The 17,682-nt window shown below is 38.1% G+C and overlaps 1 protein-coding gene across 2 annotated transcripts in view; it reads left to right on the top strand.

Moving 5' to 3' along the window:
- Window positions 1-17,682, top strand: part of cpne2 (copine II) — a 34,922-nt gene that overhangs the window by 1,628 nt on the left and 15,612 nt on the right. For both annotated transcript variants that reach the window (XM_088299058.1, XM_088299060.1), the window contains exons 2-10: window positions 3,818-4,018; window positions 9,636-9,815; window positions 9,902-9,976; window positions 10,086-10,157; window positions 10,798-10,881; window positions 11,056-11,145; window positions 11,464-11,562; window positions 15,741-15,827; window positions 16,707-16,766. In XM_088299058.1, coding sequence (XP_088155184.1) covers window positions 3,842-4,018; window positions 9,636-9,815; window positions 9,902-9,976; window positions 10,086-10,157; window positions 10,798-10,881; window positions 11,056-11,145; window positions 11,464-11,562; window positions 15,741-15,827; window positions 16,707-16,766 — 924 coding nt within the window. In that variant the 5' untranslated portion in view covers window positions 3,818-3,841. The remainder of the gene's footprint in view (window positions 1-3,817; window positions 4,019-9,635; window positions 9,816-9,901; window positions 9,977-10,085; window positions 10,158-10,797; window positions 10,882-11,055; window positions 11,146-11,463; window positions 11,563-15,740; window positions 15,828-16,706; window positions 16,767-17,682) is intronic.

Genomic DNA, 17,682 nt, shown 5'->3' on the forward strand with positions numbered 1-17,682 from the left:
GAGGGTAGGCTGTTTTTATAAGACTCCCTCGCCAATGAAAACCTTTTATTGTATTTCACGTTTTTTTTTCGGAAGGACCATTGCTTCATGTTGTTGGAATAAATTATTATATTTTGTATCAGACAACTTCTTCGTGGCTCTCTATGACAAACTTATATTATTTATGAATTGTTAATTGGCCTTTCAACATGCAACAATGTGTAACAAGGGAAAGAGACATGCTTCCGCAAAGAACAAGGTTTCATCAAATCAATACATTTACATTTTTCATTGAAATCTACATAATTCATAATTGAAGAAATGTCAAATGTAATTTTAGTCAACCAGTGTTTTATATCTGTATTTTTCGTTTTAGGAACAAGACATTTCGCTCCTTGTCAATGCAGTTGATTCCTGGTTCAACTGTACAAAGTGACAGCGATTGACTTTCAAATTTTCGTTGCACAATATAAATGTATGATTATGGACACATTGCATATTGTTTCTGTCCTTTGATATAAGGCATCGTCTGACTGACTGAATGAATAACAGACCAAGGAAATATTCAATATTCAAGTGAACAAAATGTTTTTTATCAACCAAATATTCTAATCAAGTGTTGTTTATTTATTTATTTCTTTATTGGTTGACACTTTTCATTGAAGATAAAGTAATTGTTTTCTTTTAAGAGGAAGCATTTTACTAAAATTAATTAAATTAAATTGTCCATAATATGCATCAACTTTTCTTTTAATTATGTTTATGGTTATTTGCATAAATATTATTCAACATTACGTTTCACACTCTTAGTTCAAAATCAATTAATAATTGATTTTTATACACATCACTATTGACTATGGCCTCACCCACACGCAAATGACTTTCTGACTGAATGGTTTGCAAGTGTTTGCAAAGGTCACTTATGTTGATTTTTTTTTTTTTTTCATCAGGGTTTGTTCAAGGTCAGATAGACGTTTTCTAGACATTGACAAACAATTTTAATCGTCACAAACATTTTCTTCTTTGCAAGAAATTTTGAACATGTCAGAAACATTTTTTACCTTTGCAAACACTTTTGGATTATATTTTTGGACAGGATGTACCTTATATGTGCAGCCACACAACATCTAATCAATAGATTTAATCCACTAATAGTATAAAGCAGTGTCGCCCAATGTATCATTCGCGATCGACCAGTGGCCTGTGAAGGGGATGTCGGTCAATCACTGCCAACCCTCCCAGTTTTATGCTATTGATATTGCTGCCTGTCAACAGCAGTGAACGACAGACTCCCTCCTATCATCTGTTGTTAAAGTTGTCACTTGATTGACATGCAGGACAGCCAGTCATACAGCTGCCTCACCACGCATGCGGATACAAGAGTGCTAACTTTCAAAACTAGGATTTTTCATTTTGTTTCCCTGGCGATGGAAGGAGGAGCACCTGAACACCAGGTGTCCTTTGATTGCGCGTATTGTGGCTGCCGGTTGTTGTGGTGGTGGTGGTGTGTTTGGCAATGACTGGTGCGCCCGGAGAGAATGTGGAGCACTATTTTGGGACCTTTGATAAAAATATTAAGTCCAAGTAATATAACGACATTTTCTGGTGTGCGCAAGGCCCGAACTTCATCCCATGGTTGATTACATTCAGCGCAAGCCGTCAGTAAAATAAGTTAAGAAATGGACACTTGTATTGTGCAATATCGGTTCACGCAGTTAATTGTATCTATAAAAATTCAAAGTATATTTCTAAATATTGATAATTAATTAGTAAATAAAATATGCATGCATGAGCGGGCAGATATGCAACCACAAAACAAGCTTGTGAGCATTTATCGCCGAGCATGACCATCATTTAAGGGACAGTGTGTAGAATTCACTGCCATCTTGTGGTCAACTGATAGAATGCAACGACCTGCGTTCAAGGCGCGGGCATTTGAAGCATGCCATAATGTATGTTGAATTGATTGAACAAATTGGTTTTCATAATATTGAAATTAACAGGTTTTTTTTTCCCAAGGAATGAACGTTGAAAAACCAATTCAACACACTGTCCCTTTAAAATTGTGCAGCCTCTTGTCAATCTTTGCAAAACCTTTCTGAAGACAAAATGACTGATGAAACTATATATTCATTTATATAATAATTAATGAATAATTAATAAATTAGTTATCCATTCATGAGTGTCCACTTGGTGCTGACAGTAATCCCACAAATTCTCCTCTACCCTACCGCCAACAACAGATTTCAGGCAAAGAGATTTTACTTACTATAAGCCATGAGTAAATCCCTACCTCATGCATAAGATCAGACTCCTCCCCCGCAAGACTCACTCTCCATACCCTAACCAGATTTTGGAGTGTAAAAGTTTTCCACCAAGGCTCCAACTGCCAGCCAGCCCAAATTGCTTTAAATTTCCAATTGCCAGTTTAATTCAGTGGGTCTTAAAGTATGAGAGGTGGAAATTGGATAGTGGAATACATTTTTAATCTGTGCTGATATGGTTGGAAAACTCTGTGGGCTTTCTCTGAAACACAGGCGATGATGGCAAAGGTAAAAGAGAAGTGCTGTTCTCAGAACACATGGTCCATAAGTGTGAGCCCAAAACTGAACTTCTGCAAAAGCAGTAAAAAAATAAAAAGATATATGCTTTATTTTAAACCTTCCTGCAATGTGCAGTTCAATCAGCTTGAATCTAATTTTTGCATGTTGTTAGGTTGTTACATGGACACCAAATATTGAACACTCAATACCAACTAAATTTTAAATTAATTATTTTTTACACTTGAACAACTTAGCTGCCTTCATTTGAAAAAGTGTTACAAATGACCAATTATACATCGCAATTTACATCTGAATAGACGAAAACAACGGCTTCAAGTGTGGTCGCTGTTTTTGAGGATCATAATGGACACCATAAACTGATCACACTGCACTTTGCAAAATATGTCATACATGCAACTTTCAAAATCATGCTGACACATGCTCAAGAATACACAGAAAATAGTGTGTGCAACTAGCTTAAAAAGATTCATTCATGTATTTCATTATATAGTCTCTTCCAATATAACTAAACAACACGCTCGACACATAAACTACTCTAGACACAATTACTACTGTCACAAATAACATCAAATATGTTAACATCATATTTTAAAGCAAAACAATTGAAATTCCAGTTTTATGTTCTAAAGTCATTCCAGCAGATATTGCGCTTTTGATTTTATTTATTTAATACACCTGGCGGACTGCAAATGAAACAATGAGACAGTATGGAACTTAAACATTATTGTGTTGCCACTTTACTGGTAACAGCTGTTCTTTAAACTTCTGTGTTTTAACGGTATGAAGGGTACTTATTGAGTCAAGTCAAATTTATTTATGTCGCCCTTTATCGCAAGGGTTTACAAGCCTATAGTTGACAAATATCGCAACATCACGAACCACAAGTAGTCACGGCAGCTATTTTTCATTGCACCAAAAAATAATTCACACACAAACAACAGCACAAATCTGAGTTAGGTTGTTTATTTCAGATCTGCATTATGTGTAATATTGGAAACGGTCAAATCCGGTGACTGTTTTAAAAATGTTTCCTCTCAAAATATGTCATAATCTGTGGACTAGGAATAGACGATCTTTTCTTAGAATTCCCCAGAACTACTATCTTGATGGGTTCGGGTTAACATACTTACTTATTTGAGCAGACAAGCTAATCTACTAAGCCATGGATCCAGCTTCAAGCTCTAGTGGACCACACCACGGTCCCAAGAAAAATGCCGTCCCTTGATTTGATTATGAATGATTTACTTCTTTCTTCTTCTTCCGCTAATCTTCAGGGTGAAGATTTGCAAAGTCAGACCATGGCCTACACCTTGGGCTCAGCCATTGAGGGCCAAACACGTGGTGTTGGACCCCAGCACTGTGTCACACGGGTGGAGCTTTCAGTTACCGCTGCCAGTCTTCTGGACCGCGATGTCGCCTCCAAGTCTGACCCATTCTGTGTTCTCTTCCATGAAGTGGATGGGAATTGGGTAGAGGTAAGAAGGGTGCTGACAGAAAGAGGGGGAAAGAATTTTAGTATTGCCCAAGATTTTCTGAGCTAATCTCATGGTACACCAAACAAAAATACTGCAATTTACTCACAAAAGCTTGAAATCTGAGCCTGTTTATTTGAACAAAAAGCTGATACGTGTGGTTCTCAGTAAGTGTGGTCCTGGAGTCCAAAAAATAAACTTGTTCAAAAGCATATCAAAACTATATATGCTTTCAATCAAGCATATATATTCTTTCAGAGTGCTCTGAATAAATCAAGTTCACCCAGCACTTTGTTCGCAAAAGACTGTCATCTACCCATTGTGGCATATTGGAGCGCTTGGTACCTGAGCACCCAAAAAAAAAAAAAAGCCCAAATCAATCAATTTACTAATTTATCCTCCAAAAGAGCCTCCGAAATGTAGTGACAAAGCGCTGCCTTATATGGAGTATGAAGAGTGAATGGGCCGTGTGCGGTTGGCTCCTGCGCCCCAGCCACCTGGCGTCGAAATTATCAAATATGTTTGATACTCTGTGTCGATAGCCCCCACACACAAGGTCCAGCTGGCGATATACAGAGCGTGGATGGGTGCGATGTAGGCTTAACAAACCTCATCTAGTTTTTTTCTGCCGACGTATCATATTATGGTCAGCATGGGACTTGATTAAACAGTACTGAGTTGCATTAACATTTTGCCAGCTGATTGGTAACGTATTTTAAGTCGGTGCATTTTCTGGGTATAACAAGCTCTTAATTAGATGGGTTCGTTGTCATGCACAAAGAGGAAATGTCTGTGACTGCAATTTTCACTCCTCCAAAGACATTCACAAAAACGACAGCACAATTCTCAGCCAAGTTGTATATTTTATCTCTGCAATATTGTAAACAGTAAAATCCAGTGATTGATTGTAAAGGGAAGAAAATAATGACTCTTGAAGGGAGTTAGCGTTTGACCATCCGGTCGGACCGGACTTTCTAAGAACCACTGTATACTCGCATGTAATTGTTCTACCTTTCACTGGACTTTATTGATAAATGAAGATTAAAAATAATAGATTGTAATTTTCTGACAAATTAAGAGAAATTTCCAGCAACACCCTTGATGATCTCTCACGACATAGTAGGGTGCTGGGTTTTGTTTTTGTATGATTGTTTTAAAAGTTCTACTTTAAATGACAACATAAAGTGAATACAGCGCTCCCATTTTTATAAACATTGCATTATATCTTTTCATGGGACAACAACGAAGAAACTATGCTTTGCTGCAATACAGAGGAGTCCATGTTGAGCCTGTATAAGAGGTGGAATTCATTGTCTCCTCAAAATAATGCCATTAATTTCTAAACGAATGGCAACAAAAGCGTGAGCACCCCGAAGTGAAAATTTCAAAATTGTGTGAATATTTTTTTCCAGCACTGCCTGGTTGCTACTGGAATCCTCTTCCACTTCTCTTTTAAGACATCACTAAGATGGTGGTTGTTAGATACCTTGTGCTTCTCAAACCTTGGTTTGACAATGCCCCACAGATGTTTGATAGGGTTTAAGTCTTGGGACATTCTGGGGTTGTCCATCACCTCAGCTTCTTCAGCTAGGCAGTGGTTTATCGTGGCGGTATGGACAATTAAAGGGGGATCTTGTAGTTTTCAAACTGCTTGCAAGATTTGGACAAAGCCTGACTTCACTCCCCCCCTCTCGTATATGAACATGCATGAGTCTTGCGCAGTAAATAAGTCAACCTTTGCTATTGCTGCTACATTAATATCGTTACTTATTCATGAAAGTCTTGCAAAACAACAAATGTTACAGTTTTGCATGTTGTACAAACAATTATAAGTTTAAAAGTGGTGATTCGCTTACCTGTTAAGCAGGAATGTTGCTAATTCCACGTCACTCCTCCTGGCTGCTGGGTGACGGGCGACGTGCATGGCAAATGATTGACACCACCCCCTTGGTATCGTCTTATGTCTCCACAGTCTACTCTTCGGTCTGTTAGGCTATTCTTGTCCAGGCATATTGTGTTTTAGTGAAACCATTATTGAAATATTTAACTACAGGCATAAAATCAGGAAAAACATTTTCCCAAGATCATTTTAATAATCGTTAATAATTCACATAGTTTTAATATGCATGAAAATGTGTTATTTTGGAAATGCCATTGACGGATGTAGAAGTCAAAAAGTACATTCGTTTTACCTTGGCTGGCAGTGAATGAGTTAAGTCTTCAATTAACCTTACATGTTGTAGGAATGCAAGAGGAAGATCCATCCAAGTACAGGGCACATGAAAAGCATGCTAATTTGCTCGCTTAATCGGTTCAACAACATACTTTAAGAACCTCGAGGAAACAAGATCAAAAGAATTTAACACAGACTGACAAGGGGCATGGACCGAGGGGTCAAATGTGATGTTTGAAACGAGAATAAGTCAGTCTTTAGTGAGCTGCAAATTTCTGAAAAATTGTCTGAGTGAGCTGTTCTGCACTTCCACCTCACTAATTACGTGACAGTGTGGCTAATTAACATAAGCCTTCCTTAAACTCTTGGGGTTGACTTTTTCCTAAATAACAAAATAAGTATTTGGCCCATAATCACACCATAGGAAATACGTGCTTTTGGTGCTCACTTTCAAGTGGATAAAGAAACTGAATCAAATATTCGACTATTGGGAGAGAGGGCAAAGCTCCAAAATAGGTTCAGTTATTACGCCGAGTACAAGTAAACTGGGACAAGGAAGGAAATTTTGATTAAATCGAGAACAATGCAGTAAAACGACTAACATCTATTCACAGATTTCTATAGCTCTTATACTCGTAAGGGCCAAGGTAAAGTACACTCCCAAAAAAAGTTGTGTTGAATAAAAATGAAATAAATTGGATCTAGAAACATTTTATGCGTAGTTCATTTAAAAATAAATCTGGATCAAGGTGATTTTATTAAGTGTGACCACTTAAAGTAAAATTGAACAAAAACTTTTTTCAGTGTAAGCAAAGATTGGAATATACCTGCTTGCCAGATAATCACAGGCGAGATACAACAAGGGAAGATACTGGGTGAGGCTGCGCTGATGCATCATGGGATAAATTTACGCATGCTGTCATTGGTCCAACCAATGAACCAATCATGTGCCTTGTATGAGTGCCCGTGGTTATATACAAAGCCTCCGAGTCATCTCATCTCTTTGAAACAACGCATGTCTCTGCAAAATGGCTGCCAATATGGCTGAATTTAATAATTTTTAAATTTTTGATAAATACTTCCTGAAAACCCGCAAAACTCCAGCCATGAAGTGGTGAGGGATGACAGTATATGATTATTTATTTGGAAAGAGAAATCCTTCTATTGTGTTCGGGTTTCTTTTGATTTTAGTCCTTTTTTGGCCCCACTGCGCAAATAATCTTGAGGCATTATTTTTGCTGTATTCGGTCTGATGCCTCAGGTTTTCTTTTTTTGTGGTAAACTGACCAACAAGACACATTAGGTTGTGTGTTTGTCTCTGTGTGTGCCTGCTTGTGTGTAGGCGAGACCTTAGTAGTAGCTAGCTTACGGTCAGCGGGGCATGTGGCTCTGATGTGAAATTGCCATTGGTTGCTATGGTAACAGATGGAGAAACTAAATAAGCTTAGTGGCCCTGAATTGTAGTCCAAACCTTCTCTTGGCTGTTATCCACAGCGCTGAGAGTTTAGCATATGCAGCATTTCTCATCCTCTAATCCCTCCAGTTAGCTTTTGTTGTCTCCAATTTATTTTTCCAATGCCTTTTTTTCCCCCTCATTTGCCTCCCTTCTTATTGCTTCATCTATCCTTGTTCTGTGAGAGGGAGAAGTGAGACTCAGTTGAGTGCAATGGGGATATCGTGAGGTCAAGAAAAGCTAAAAGTGTGCAAACGCAAGCCAGAAAGCAAGAAATTGTGAGCGGATGACTGTGGGGTGAAGCAGAAATTTACGAGTAGACAAGTGGAACACACCAGTGGCATGCAGAAACCTTTGGATGTGCAGCTGGTCAAAGTGGAAAGGGGGCATGCGGAAAAAGATTTTCAAACGACTCTAAAAAAAAAAAAATTTTTTCAAAGCAGGATTTTTTTTTTTTAAGCGTTCCGATCTGCCCCAAATCATCAATCAGAAGTGACTATGCTGCTTGTGGACAGGTCCCACTTTCCAATTAGCTCCAAACTGGTTCAAATAGCGTCATGTCACACCGTCACTCATCTTTCCTGAGTCCTTGCTTTCCCGGCTGCTCACGAACGCTAGGCTAACCTAACTTGCACAGCACAATGTCAATGTAATTTATTGTAATCGGATAGTCAAGGAACTTCCGCCTCCCAGTGCAAAGGCTTTTGGCTCACAAGACACCTGCCAACGATTTGCTTTCAGGCTCAAATAGACACAATGGCAACACACAAGGATCCTGGAGTGAACGGCGTTTGCTTGCTGTCATGTCTTATTTTACGGTTCTGATCAATGCCCTTGATATTTTCCTGGAATGCAAAATTGTGAACGCTCTCCACTTGATCAGATCGGTGTAAATTCTAAATGTAACACCATGAGAGTGTTATGGCCTCTACACACCAATCCGACGTCGCCGACCGTCGGAAAGTCTGAGCTGTTCTTGGGGGGCATGCTTGACCGATTCAACATGTCAAATCGGGTCGAAGAGTCGAGACAAATGATCACTGTGATTGGCTGTCAGTTAGTGAATCAGTGCACAGGACAAAAAAGTGAAGTGAAGAAAGCGGACACACGGGGAAATTTGAAGCTATTCGTCAAGAACTAAATTGACTTCACTCATTTTTCCACATCTCCTCTATGGACATAACGGCTGGCTGGACAGAAAAGCACAAAGAGGAATGAATCACTCTCACTGAAGAAAGGCTCGGTTATTGGACATCGCCACGAAAGGCTACGCTGTGACTATCGCTTCTGATGGCATGGAGGGGTACTACTTCTCACACATACGCAGAAGGTCCAAAGTAGTTGGTGTCTTTGGTCATTTTCTGGTCTGATGTACCGACTTCTAGGCCAAAGCAAGTTTAATGTTCTTCCACCTTCAGGAAAAAAAAACACATAGGGTCAATAAAAAAACATTTTGAACTTGACCCACCATAATTTAATTCTTGGACTGGAAGGTTTTGCATTCCTCTCTCTCTCTCGCTCTCTCGCTGCGTCTGTGTTTTGCTTTCATTTTCCTCTCTCGCTCGTTCTCTCTATTTCTGTCTCTCTCTCTCTTCCTCCCTCTCGTTCTCTCGTGGCATGTTTTGAGTCACAGTTGAAGTAATTTCCCTTGAGATCATAAAAGCATCGAACAATCCATCATTCTACTCTAAAACTGTAACTGTATCACTGTAGAATCGAAGCAAACAGAATAACCAATTCTTTCAACAAAAAACACGTTTTTTTTTTTTGTTCATAGAATTATTTAAAGTCTTATGAATGAACAATTAAATCCTTCAGTTTTACAAATGCAAACAACATTACTGGATTTGAAAATGGATGTATTTTTATTTTTGTATCCTAGTTGCCTTTTTATTACAGCATACACTTTTGATCACACACAGTTGTCACCATTTTAAATCAAGTTTCAAAAGAGTTGTTACTGAAAAGCATTCTCACATCTTCTTGTGTTTCAGCTTGGCCGGACTGAAACAGCTGTGAATAACTTGAACCCAGTTTTTGGAGTGAAGTTCCAGGTGGACTACCACTTTGAAGAGATTCAGAAGCTTCGCTTTGCCATGTTTGATGAAGACAAGTGTGCCACGCAGCTCTATGAACACGATTTCTTGGGGGAAAAAGTTTGCACGCTTGGAGTTGTAGGGAATGATTTCACTTCATTAGCTATTACCAAAACTGTTTTGGGTAATAATGTGGCATATGTGTCTCTTACATTCTTTGCTAGATTGTGTCCAATAAGAAACTTCACCGGCCATTGATCTTGGCCAACGGGAAGCCTGCTGGTAAAGGATCCATTACTGTGAGAACCTGTACTTTGTTTTGTCTTTCCTTTTGCAACGACTATTTTGGTGACAGGATGTTTATCGGAATGTGCCTTCTGCTTATGTTATGCTGTAATGTTCGAATAGATTACAGCCCAGGAGCTGTCTGACAACAGGATCATCACTTTGACCCTGAGTGGGCGTAAACTGGACAAGAAGGTAGGTGGTTCTCCACACAGAAATGCAAACATTTTTATATTCAAAGCTTGAGGATAAGCAATTCAGAAAATGGATAGATGGATGGATAGAATAGGACCCGCACATCAGCATCTACTAATGAATGGAATGGAAAGTGAATGGTTACAGTTTAGAATCCCAGTTAAAGTTAAAGATTTCAATCCAACAAGCAGACCAAATTACAGATATTTTGAATGGTTGTTGTAGAAATTGTGTTTTCTAGAGTTGGTTGGGTTTCCTAATTTACAAAATTGTGCTGGTCGCCAGAACACCAGCCCTCCACCCATTTTCTTCCGCATATCCAAGGACATGCAGGTCACAAAGACAGCATCTTGAGCAGGGAAGGCCCAACATCCCTCTCCCCAGCCACTTTGTCCTGCTCTCAAAGGAGGAAGCCCAAGGCATTCTAAAGATCCGCCTGTTTAGCTCACGTTCCATCCTCCCCTCACTCGTGAACAACTCCCCAAAATACTCAAAGTCCACCCATTGGGCAAGGATCTCATTCTCAACCCCGGAGCCCTCTGGAGTCCCTAGACCCACCGACTTTTGCGCCCCAACACAGATCTGCTATCTATGAAAATGGAGCCCATAAACCAACATAATGTGTCCTTGTTCTTTGCAGGACTTCTTTGGGAAGTCAGACCCCTATCTGGAATTTCACAAGCTGGGAGAAGATGAAAAATGGATGCTGGTACACAGGACAGAGGTGAGTCCAATGTTTTCACCAATTTGTTAAAGTTCAATTCACATATTTCCAGTTGTGAGAGATGCGCCGCTGCAAAAGTGGCTCAGTGTTTCTGTTTCTGTTGTGGGTGCCACTTGATAATATGTCAGGTACTGTTTGATGTCATGAATTATGTTTGACTTTGTGTCACCCCAGGTTATAAAGAACACTTTAGACCCATCCTGGAAACAGTTTACTGTGCCTCTTGTTTCTCTCTGTAATGGAGATGTGGACAGAAACATTAAGGTCAGTTTCGTGTCGTACAAATTTGAAGCCGCATTTGGCTTTTTTTCTGGAACTTTCACTACACTCCAATGGCATGCCACAGAGACTACCTGGGCTTTTTATTGTGTACAACTAACCTTTAAACCTTTAGCAGAAATACAGATGTGCAATGTATTCATTGATTTTGAATGCTAGTTTTCTGTAGCCCTCTACAATGCAAATGTATCGTATGGAGGTAACTGTGTATTAAATTGAATTTCTAAATCAGCGCAACTGCAAGCTACCCACATCTGTATTGATTACATTCACTTATATATTATTTTTCTTGCATAATAACAGGTCTTGTGTTATGACTACGATAATGATGGTGGCCATGACTTCATTGGAGAATTCCAAACCACAGTGGCCAAGATGAGTGAGGCTCAAAACTCGGTGGAGGTAATATATTGTTTTGGAGATGAAATGTAAAAATATATGTCATATATTATGATGAATTTCAAAAGAAAGTTGAACATTTTGGGTCCTAGAAGCAGGTGGTGGTAGTGCAGGTCATGTGATATGATTTTGTGCAAAGTCTGGGAAAATACCCAAAGAAATAAAACCCCACCCATACACACAATTAAACTGCACTTGTGCTGGATAAGGAAATGGAACCCTTTCATTTAAACATTGGATTGAGTTAAGTTGATGTTTTTTTTTTATTAATTTTTTTTTAAAATAATTTTCTTTTTATTGATGCGCAACCTTTCCGTTTCATAAACAATCAGACCAAGTGAGAAAAAACTAAAGTGAAAAAAACCACAAGAGGGAATAAATAATAATAGTGAAATTAAATAAAAATGATTGGGAGCATATCGGAGCACTTATTAACATGAGACGTAAAACAAAGTAACGAGCACTACCGACCTTTGCTGCGTCAGCCGAAGTCAGATCTAATCGGTTTCACATGTTCTCTCCACTTGCGCCATATCCAATAGACTTTATCCAGTTCGACCCTAAGGGAGTACGTTAACTTTTCCATAGCATAAATGTCATGCACAATACTTATCCAGTCTTCTATAGTTGGTGATGGATTTTTTTACTGGCCGCTGAAAGGATATTAAAAAGATGATTTTTTTTTTTTAAGTAAGCTCATGATTATTGGTCTTACTAATTTGGAACTATTAAATTAATTCATTAGTTTATTCTCAGTGTTCAATAATACTATAGTGTACAAAATCCACAACAATCTTGTTGAATATAAAAACTAGATGTCAAGATTTTTTTAGGGTTTTCTTTTTATACAGACATGCAGTGGATTTCCTGCAATATTAAAAAGATTGATCATCAAAATGCTCTGCATTGTGTTTTTGCACTCAAGTCAACATTATTGATATATTACAAGAGATATTATCTCTAGGCCCTTTTAACAAACACAATAAACACAAATGGAAATAGACAATTGCACAAACAGACAGCTTTGGGCAAGTTACAAATGATTTTGATTTTCAAAAGCAAATGCAAAATTATCCACCTTCCTCTAAATGATAAAGTTAACTCGTATTGAAGATATTTAGCTATATGGTGTGGGCTATAAAATCAAATATTTCAACTCTATGGTGGGAGATCATTACTTTGATATATTTATTATATTATTTTTTTTTTTAACTTAACTATTGGAACTGATATTTTGTCCAGTAAATAAATCATCCCAGACTGTAAACCATAAATGAAATTATCAACCTAATCAAATTAATTTACACGCAAAAAATAGTGACATATCATGTATAATTGATCATTCTAAATCCAAAACAGATCTAAAATTCAAAGTTCAGTAAGTTGTAATTCTGTTTACTACATGGAGACAAAGGTTAAAGGTCAATTGACAAAAATCTAGAAATAATAAAGGAGTGCATCAGACTCTAATTTAATGGCTCGTATTGTGGTTTGTCCAATTTAAGGTGCCGTCGTGTGTTTTATGTACTGCAATTTATTTTGATTAAAATCTCATTTAAAAAGCATAATGACTCCATTCTTCGCAAGTTATTTGCAGCTCTTTAGTTAGGTTTATTGCTACTTGTACTTTAAGTTTATGTTATGTTCAAACGGACAACCCACCCAACGTTGCTGCGTTACGTTCGGAGAGAATCTGATTGTTTCATTTTGTAGCTTACCCAGTAAGTGAGGAGGTAAGATGCACTTCCGTTCAAAATATTTGATTAAATTAAAAAAGAAAAAAAAAAAAACGAGAGTAACGCGTTCTATTACTTGGTTACGGCCATAATGTAATGTATTACTGTACCGTGTTACTTTTGAAACACGTTACCCCAACACTCCAAAAACACAAGAGTGAAATGAAACACTACTGATCAGCAAGGCAACAAAAAAAAACATGTTTACAATTACGTGTGCGCTCCCTATGTTTCTAGTAGTTTATAAAAAAACTAAAAAAAAAAAACTCACTCCACGGCCCAGGCAAATGTGAATGCAGATGGACACGCAGTAAAGAAGCTAAATGTCAAGGGTGAAGCGCATAATATTTCCCATACAATATTATTCAGTTTAATTTGATGATTCCCTTTCATCAACCTATGTCATTTGCGGACTGTAAAAAATATTACTTGAAGTTTGCAATAAACGTCAGTGATTGAAATGTTGTATGAGTGGCTATAATACCACACGGTCACCATGCCGATCACAACAAATTGTCCGAGCCACAGAACCATAGTCTGTAGTTTGACCAGAGAGGCACACCTACAGTTTCAAAATAAAACTGGCCCTCCGCTTATATTTGTACTTTTTCTCTGATCTGTTATTAAAGCAGTCGATGGTAGCCAGAAGATCTAGAGGTGCTGCTTCCTGTCCTCAGTGAAACACACAAGACTACACTCATTAAAGTCACTCCAGTTTCACACCAACTCAAATGTTCAGCCAGCTATCTCACACAGCACATCATAACAGAAGAGTCTCCACCATCTGCCTCAATATCTGTTGTAGGCGCCCAGCTTTTGTTCTTTATCACTTTTTTTTCCCACCATTGCATCCACCATGTGTCTACATCAAGTCTCTGAGGCTTTCTGATGTTTAGGTTGCCATGACTGACTGATTTTAGCTCGGTAGATAGTTTGGGGTCCGTATTAAGGCATTCAGTGACGATGTATGAGGTCAGCAACATCTTGATCGAAGGTATGGTACCTATTCAGATATCGGATGACCGTCGAGCAAAATTCACCAATAAAATTGTGGAGATTTTTTTATTTCTTAAACGTTGCAAACAAAATCCTGTATTCTTGGAAAAGCTAATGTGTCTGCCAGCAGGAATTCTACATATACTTTGCATACTGGCGCACATCTGAGTACCATTATGCTAATTCATCACTTGCATAATACCGTAAGATTTAAATTGCAATTATACATTCAGCAGCGACAACATTATAACCGCTTCAAATTCCAGCAAAATAATAATACTCTAGTTTCCTCTCAGCGGAAGCAGACTTCAAAAAGTTCATAAACTGGATGTTACTTTAATGGTGCGTGGAAGTTGCTGAATACTTACAGCAAATGTTTGACTTGGAATGAATGTAAACAGAACAGACGGTGCCAATCCACAACCTCATTGACAATCGGGATTCCCAGTTCACATCCCAGGAATGGCAACACTTCTGTAACGCTCTTATCCTCTAGCCTGTCTTCAGGTTATCGTTCCGAGACCAATGGGCAATCGGAGAGAGACAATCAGGACCTGGTATCCACCTTTTGGTGTGTCTCGGCCCGCCCTTTTATGACTGTGCTTGGATCCTTCATGTTGTCAATTGCTTTGGGCTTTTGTGGCCTGGTGTCTTTCATTATTTAAGCTTGAGTTTCTCAGTTACATGTTATCAGAATTCCGAGTTTTCTTCCATGCCATAAGGTGTCCAGCCCTGCTCTCTCTTGTTACTTTGTATTTTTGTCGATCAAGTCTTTTTACTTTGCTACTTCCCATGCTTCTGGGTCCAAAACCTCACGTCTCAACAACAAGTCCATGCAGAATTTTTTTTTTTCAGTATTTTTCTCCAAAGCCCTGTTCTGTGGTGTCTGGTCTCCTCTGTATCTTAATTCAAAATGTGTCATTATATTAATTATTATTACTATTAATAAGTGTAGATGAGCTTTATACTAATGAATGAGTTAGGTTTCTATGCTGAATCGACACTGAACGGATGTTAACTTCCCGTTTATGCTTTCTTCGTCTGCTAATGATGCATTGTTCAGAAAATAGTGAATTCGCCATCAGATGTGTGTACGTGTCAGTGTTTATGGGCGTGTGTGCCGCAAAGCAGCCACATGACTTGTTCTCCCACTGAGCCTGTTCACACGTGCCAATGGTGTGTGTCTAAAAAGAGCTCACAAGAAAAGACAGGCTAGATGGGGGATGGAGAAGAAGAAGAGGAGCTTTTGAGATGCAAAGTCTTTTGCTGAAACTTCCAGTCACATAACAGGGCATTAACTACCTACTTTTGGTTCACTGACTTCCTCCAAGCATTTCAGTTTCATGTGTTTAAAAAAAAAAAAGATTTACAGTAAAATCTCCATCAATTGCTACTCCTGCATTCATATCGATACTTATCATGTTCATTTTGTCTCCAAATCTTTACCAGGTGGAATTTGAATGCATCAACCCAAAGAAACAAAAGAAGAAGAAGAATTATAAAAATTCTGGCGTTATTATCCTCAAATCATGTAAGGTAAGAAAGATCATTTTGGCCTATGATTTGTTCTTATCAATAAACTGCAAGAAACGTGCCATGAGCTGTACATTCAAGATATTTTGGATTAACGAGGAAGTTAAAACAAATATACACGAACAAATATAAACATGAGGGCTAGTGAGTGTTTTAAAATCAAATTAAATCTGTCATAATTCTTATTTATCCATCTAATCTCATTGACATTCGACTGACTGAATGGATTTCACGAATTTTGCGAATAGTCACACCCCAAAGAAGATAGTTATACAAAGTAGGAATAATTCTTCCTTTGCTTAAGACTGTGACTGATATCCAGAGACATCATGGTGCACCACATTCCGCTCACCATGTTGCTTGGGGTAAACAACAAACACGAATAGGAGCATGGACTTAACAGAAAAATGGCTGAGTGGATCATGACAGTGATAATAGAAACATGTCTAATATATATTTTTACAACCGGATTAACGATTATAATCTAAAACGGTGGTATCTGTTAAACGGTGTCTTGTGTCAGGAAAACATGGGTTGTACGGACATTTTCGAACAAAGATGGGCAATTCTGGTCCCAGAGTGCTGGTATCTTTCCTGTTTTCCATTTTCTCCTTGTTGCAACACACCTGATTCAAATGATCAGGATCGTTATCCACTTTCTGCAGAGCTTGCTGATTATCTGATCATTTCCATCAGGTGTGTTGCAGCAGGCAGGCATACAAAAACAACAATTATACCAGCCCTCGTGTACCGGAACTGAGCCCCCCGTCCCCCCTGTTTTCGAACAAAATGTGGGCGTAGAAAGGAATAAAATGAATGTAAAATATATTTAATTTTACATAATGTATGGTTTACTATAGTCTGTGACTGTTGTGTCTCCAGATTACAAGGGACTACACTTTCCTGGATTACATACTTGGAGGATGCCAGCTCATGTTTACTGTGAGTTTGATAGCAATATATTTGATGTATCGTGAAAATCAATCGGAGCGTCAACTGGTCATATATGAACGATGAATCAGGATCACAGAATAGACTGCAACAGAATTATTACACTGGTCAATCAGAGATGACTTTGTGTGTCCCTAATTTATTTTTGACACTGATTTTAAAAATGTCATACGTTTTGTCTAGTTCATCATGTTTTTTAGAAATTGTAATTTTTTTTTGTTTTGGTTTGTGCAATACAGATTTTACCATGCGTTGTAATTCTTAGCTATAAAAAAAAAAAACTACCTGTTGCTGAGTTTGAGATAATAGATGGTTTATATAAACCTGATCTGCTAGAGAAAAAATGGCAAAATTGGGATCAAACAAAGAAAGGGAAAAAATGAAAGAAAAAAAAAAAGATTCATATTAAAAACAATGAGTAAAAATGTGTTAACCAGTATTTTTTGCTGATTTTACAGATGGCCGCAGACTGATCTAAAGACTGTTTTAATGAACACAATAAATTATGTAAAAAATGGACATAAGGGCGAAATCCAAGGCAAAGCAAGGGACTCTTAACTCTTGAACACCCTCCTAATCTTTTGTTTTTTGTCACAGACACGCAGCTCTTTCAGGGTTGCACACATACTCCACGTATGCATTTGCATCCTACTTAATGAACCTTTTAACACACCAGTGCAAATGTAGTATATCCTACCCTCAGCACACAGCCTCTCTCCTGCCAAACTGTAAGCAATTTACAAACGTTCATCCTTCCACACAAATACGCGCATTTCTTAACTGCATTAAAGACAAGGATTAGATGCAGTGCCCATACACCTTCAATATCTTCACACCTTTCCTGTCAAATCACACCGATTTAGACAAGCTAAGGTTCATGCTGAATCTTATTCTCACATCATCATAT

The sequence above is a fragment of the Idiotropiscis lumnitzeri genome, chromosome 6, assembly GCF_059441095.1.
Source record: "Idiotropiscis lumnitzeri isolate Australia: NSW breed Sydney's pygmy pipehorse chromosome 6, RoL_Ilum_1.0, whole genome shotgun sequence".
NCBI lineage: Eukaryota > Metazoa > Chordata > Actinopteri > Syngnathiformes > Syngnathidae > Idiotropiscis > Idiotropiscis lumnitzeri.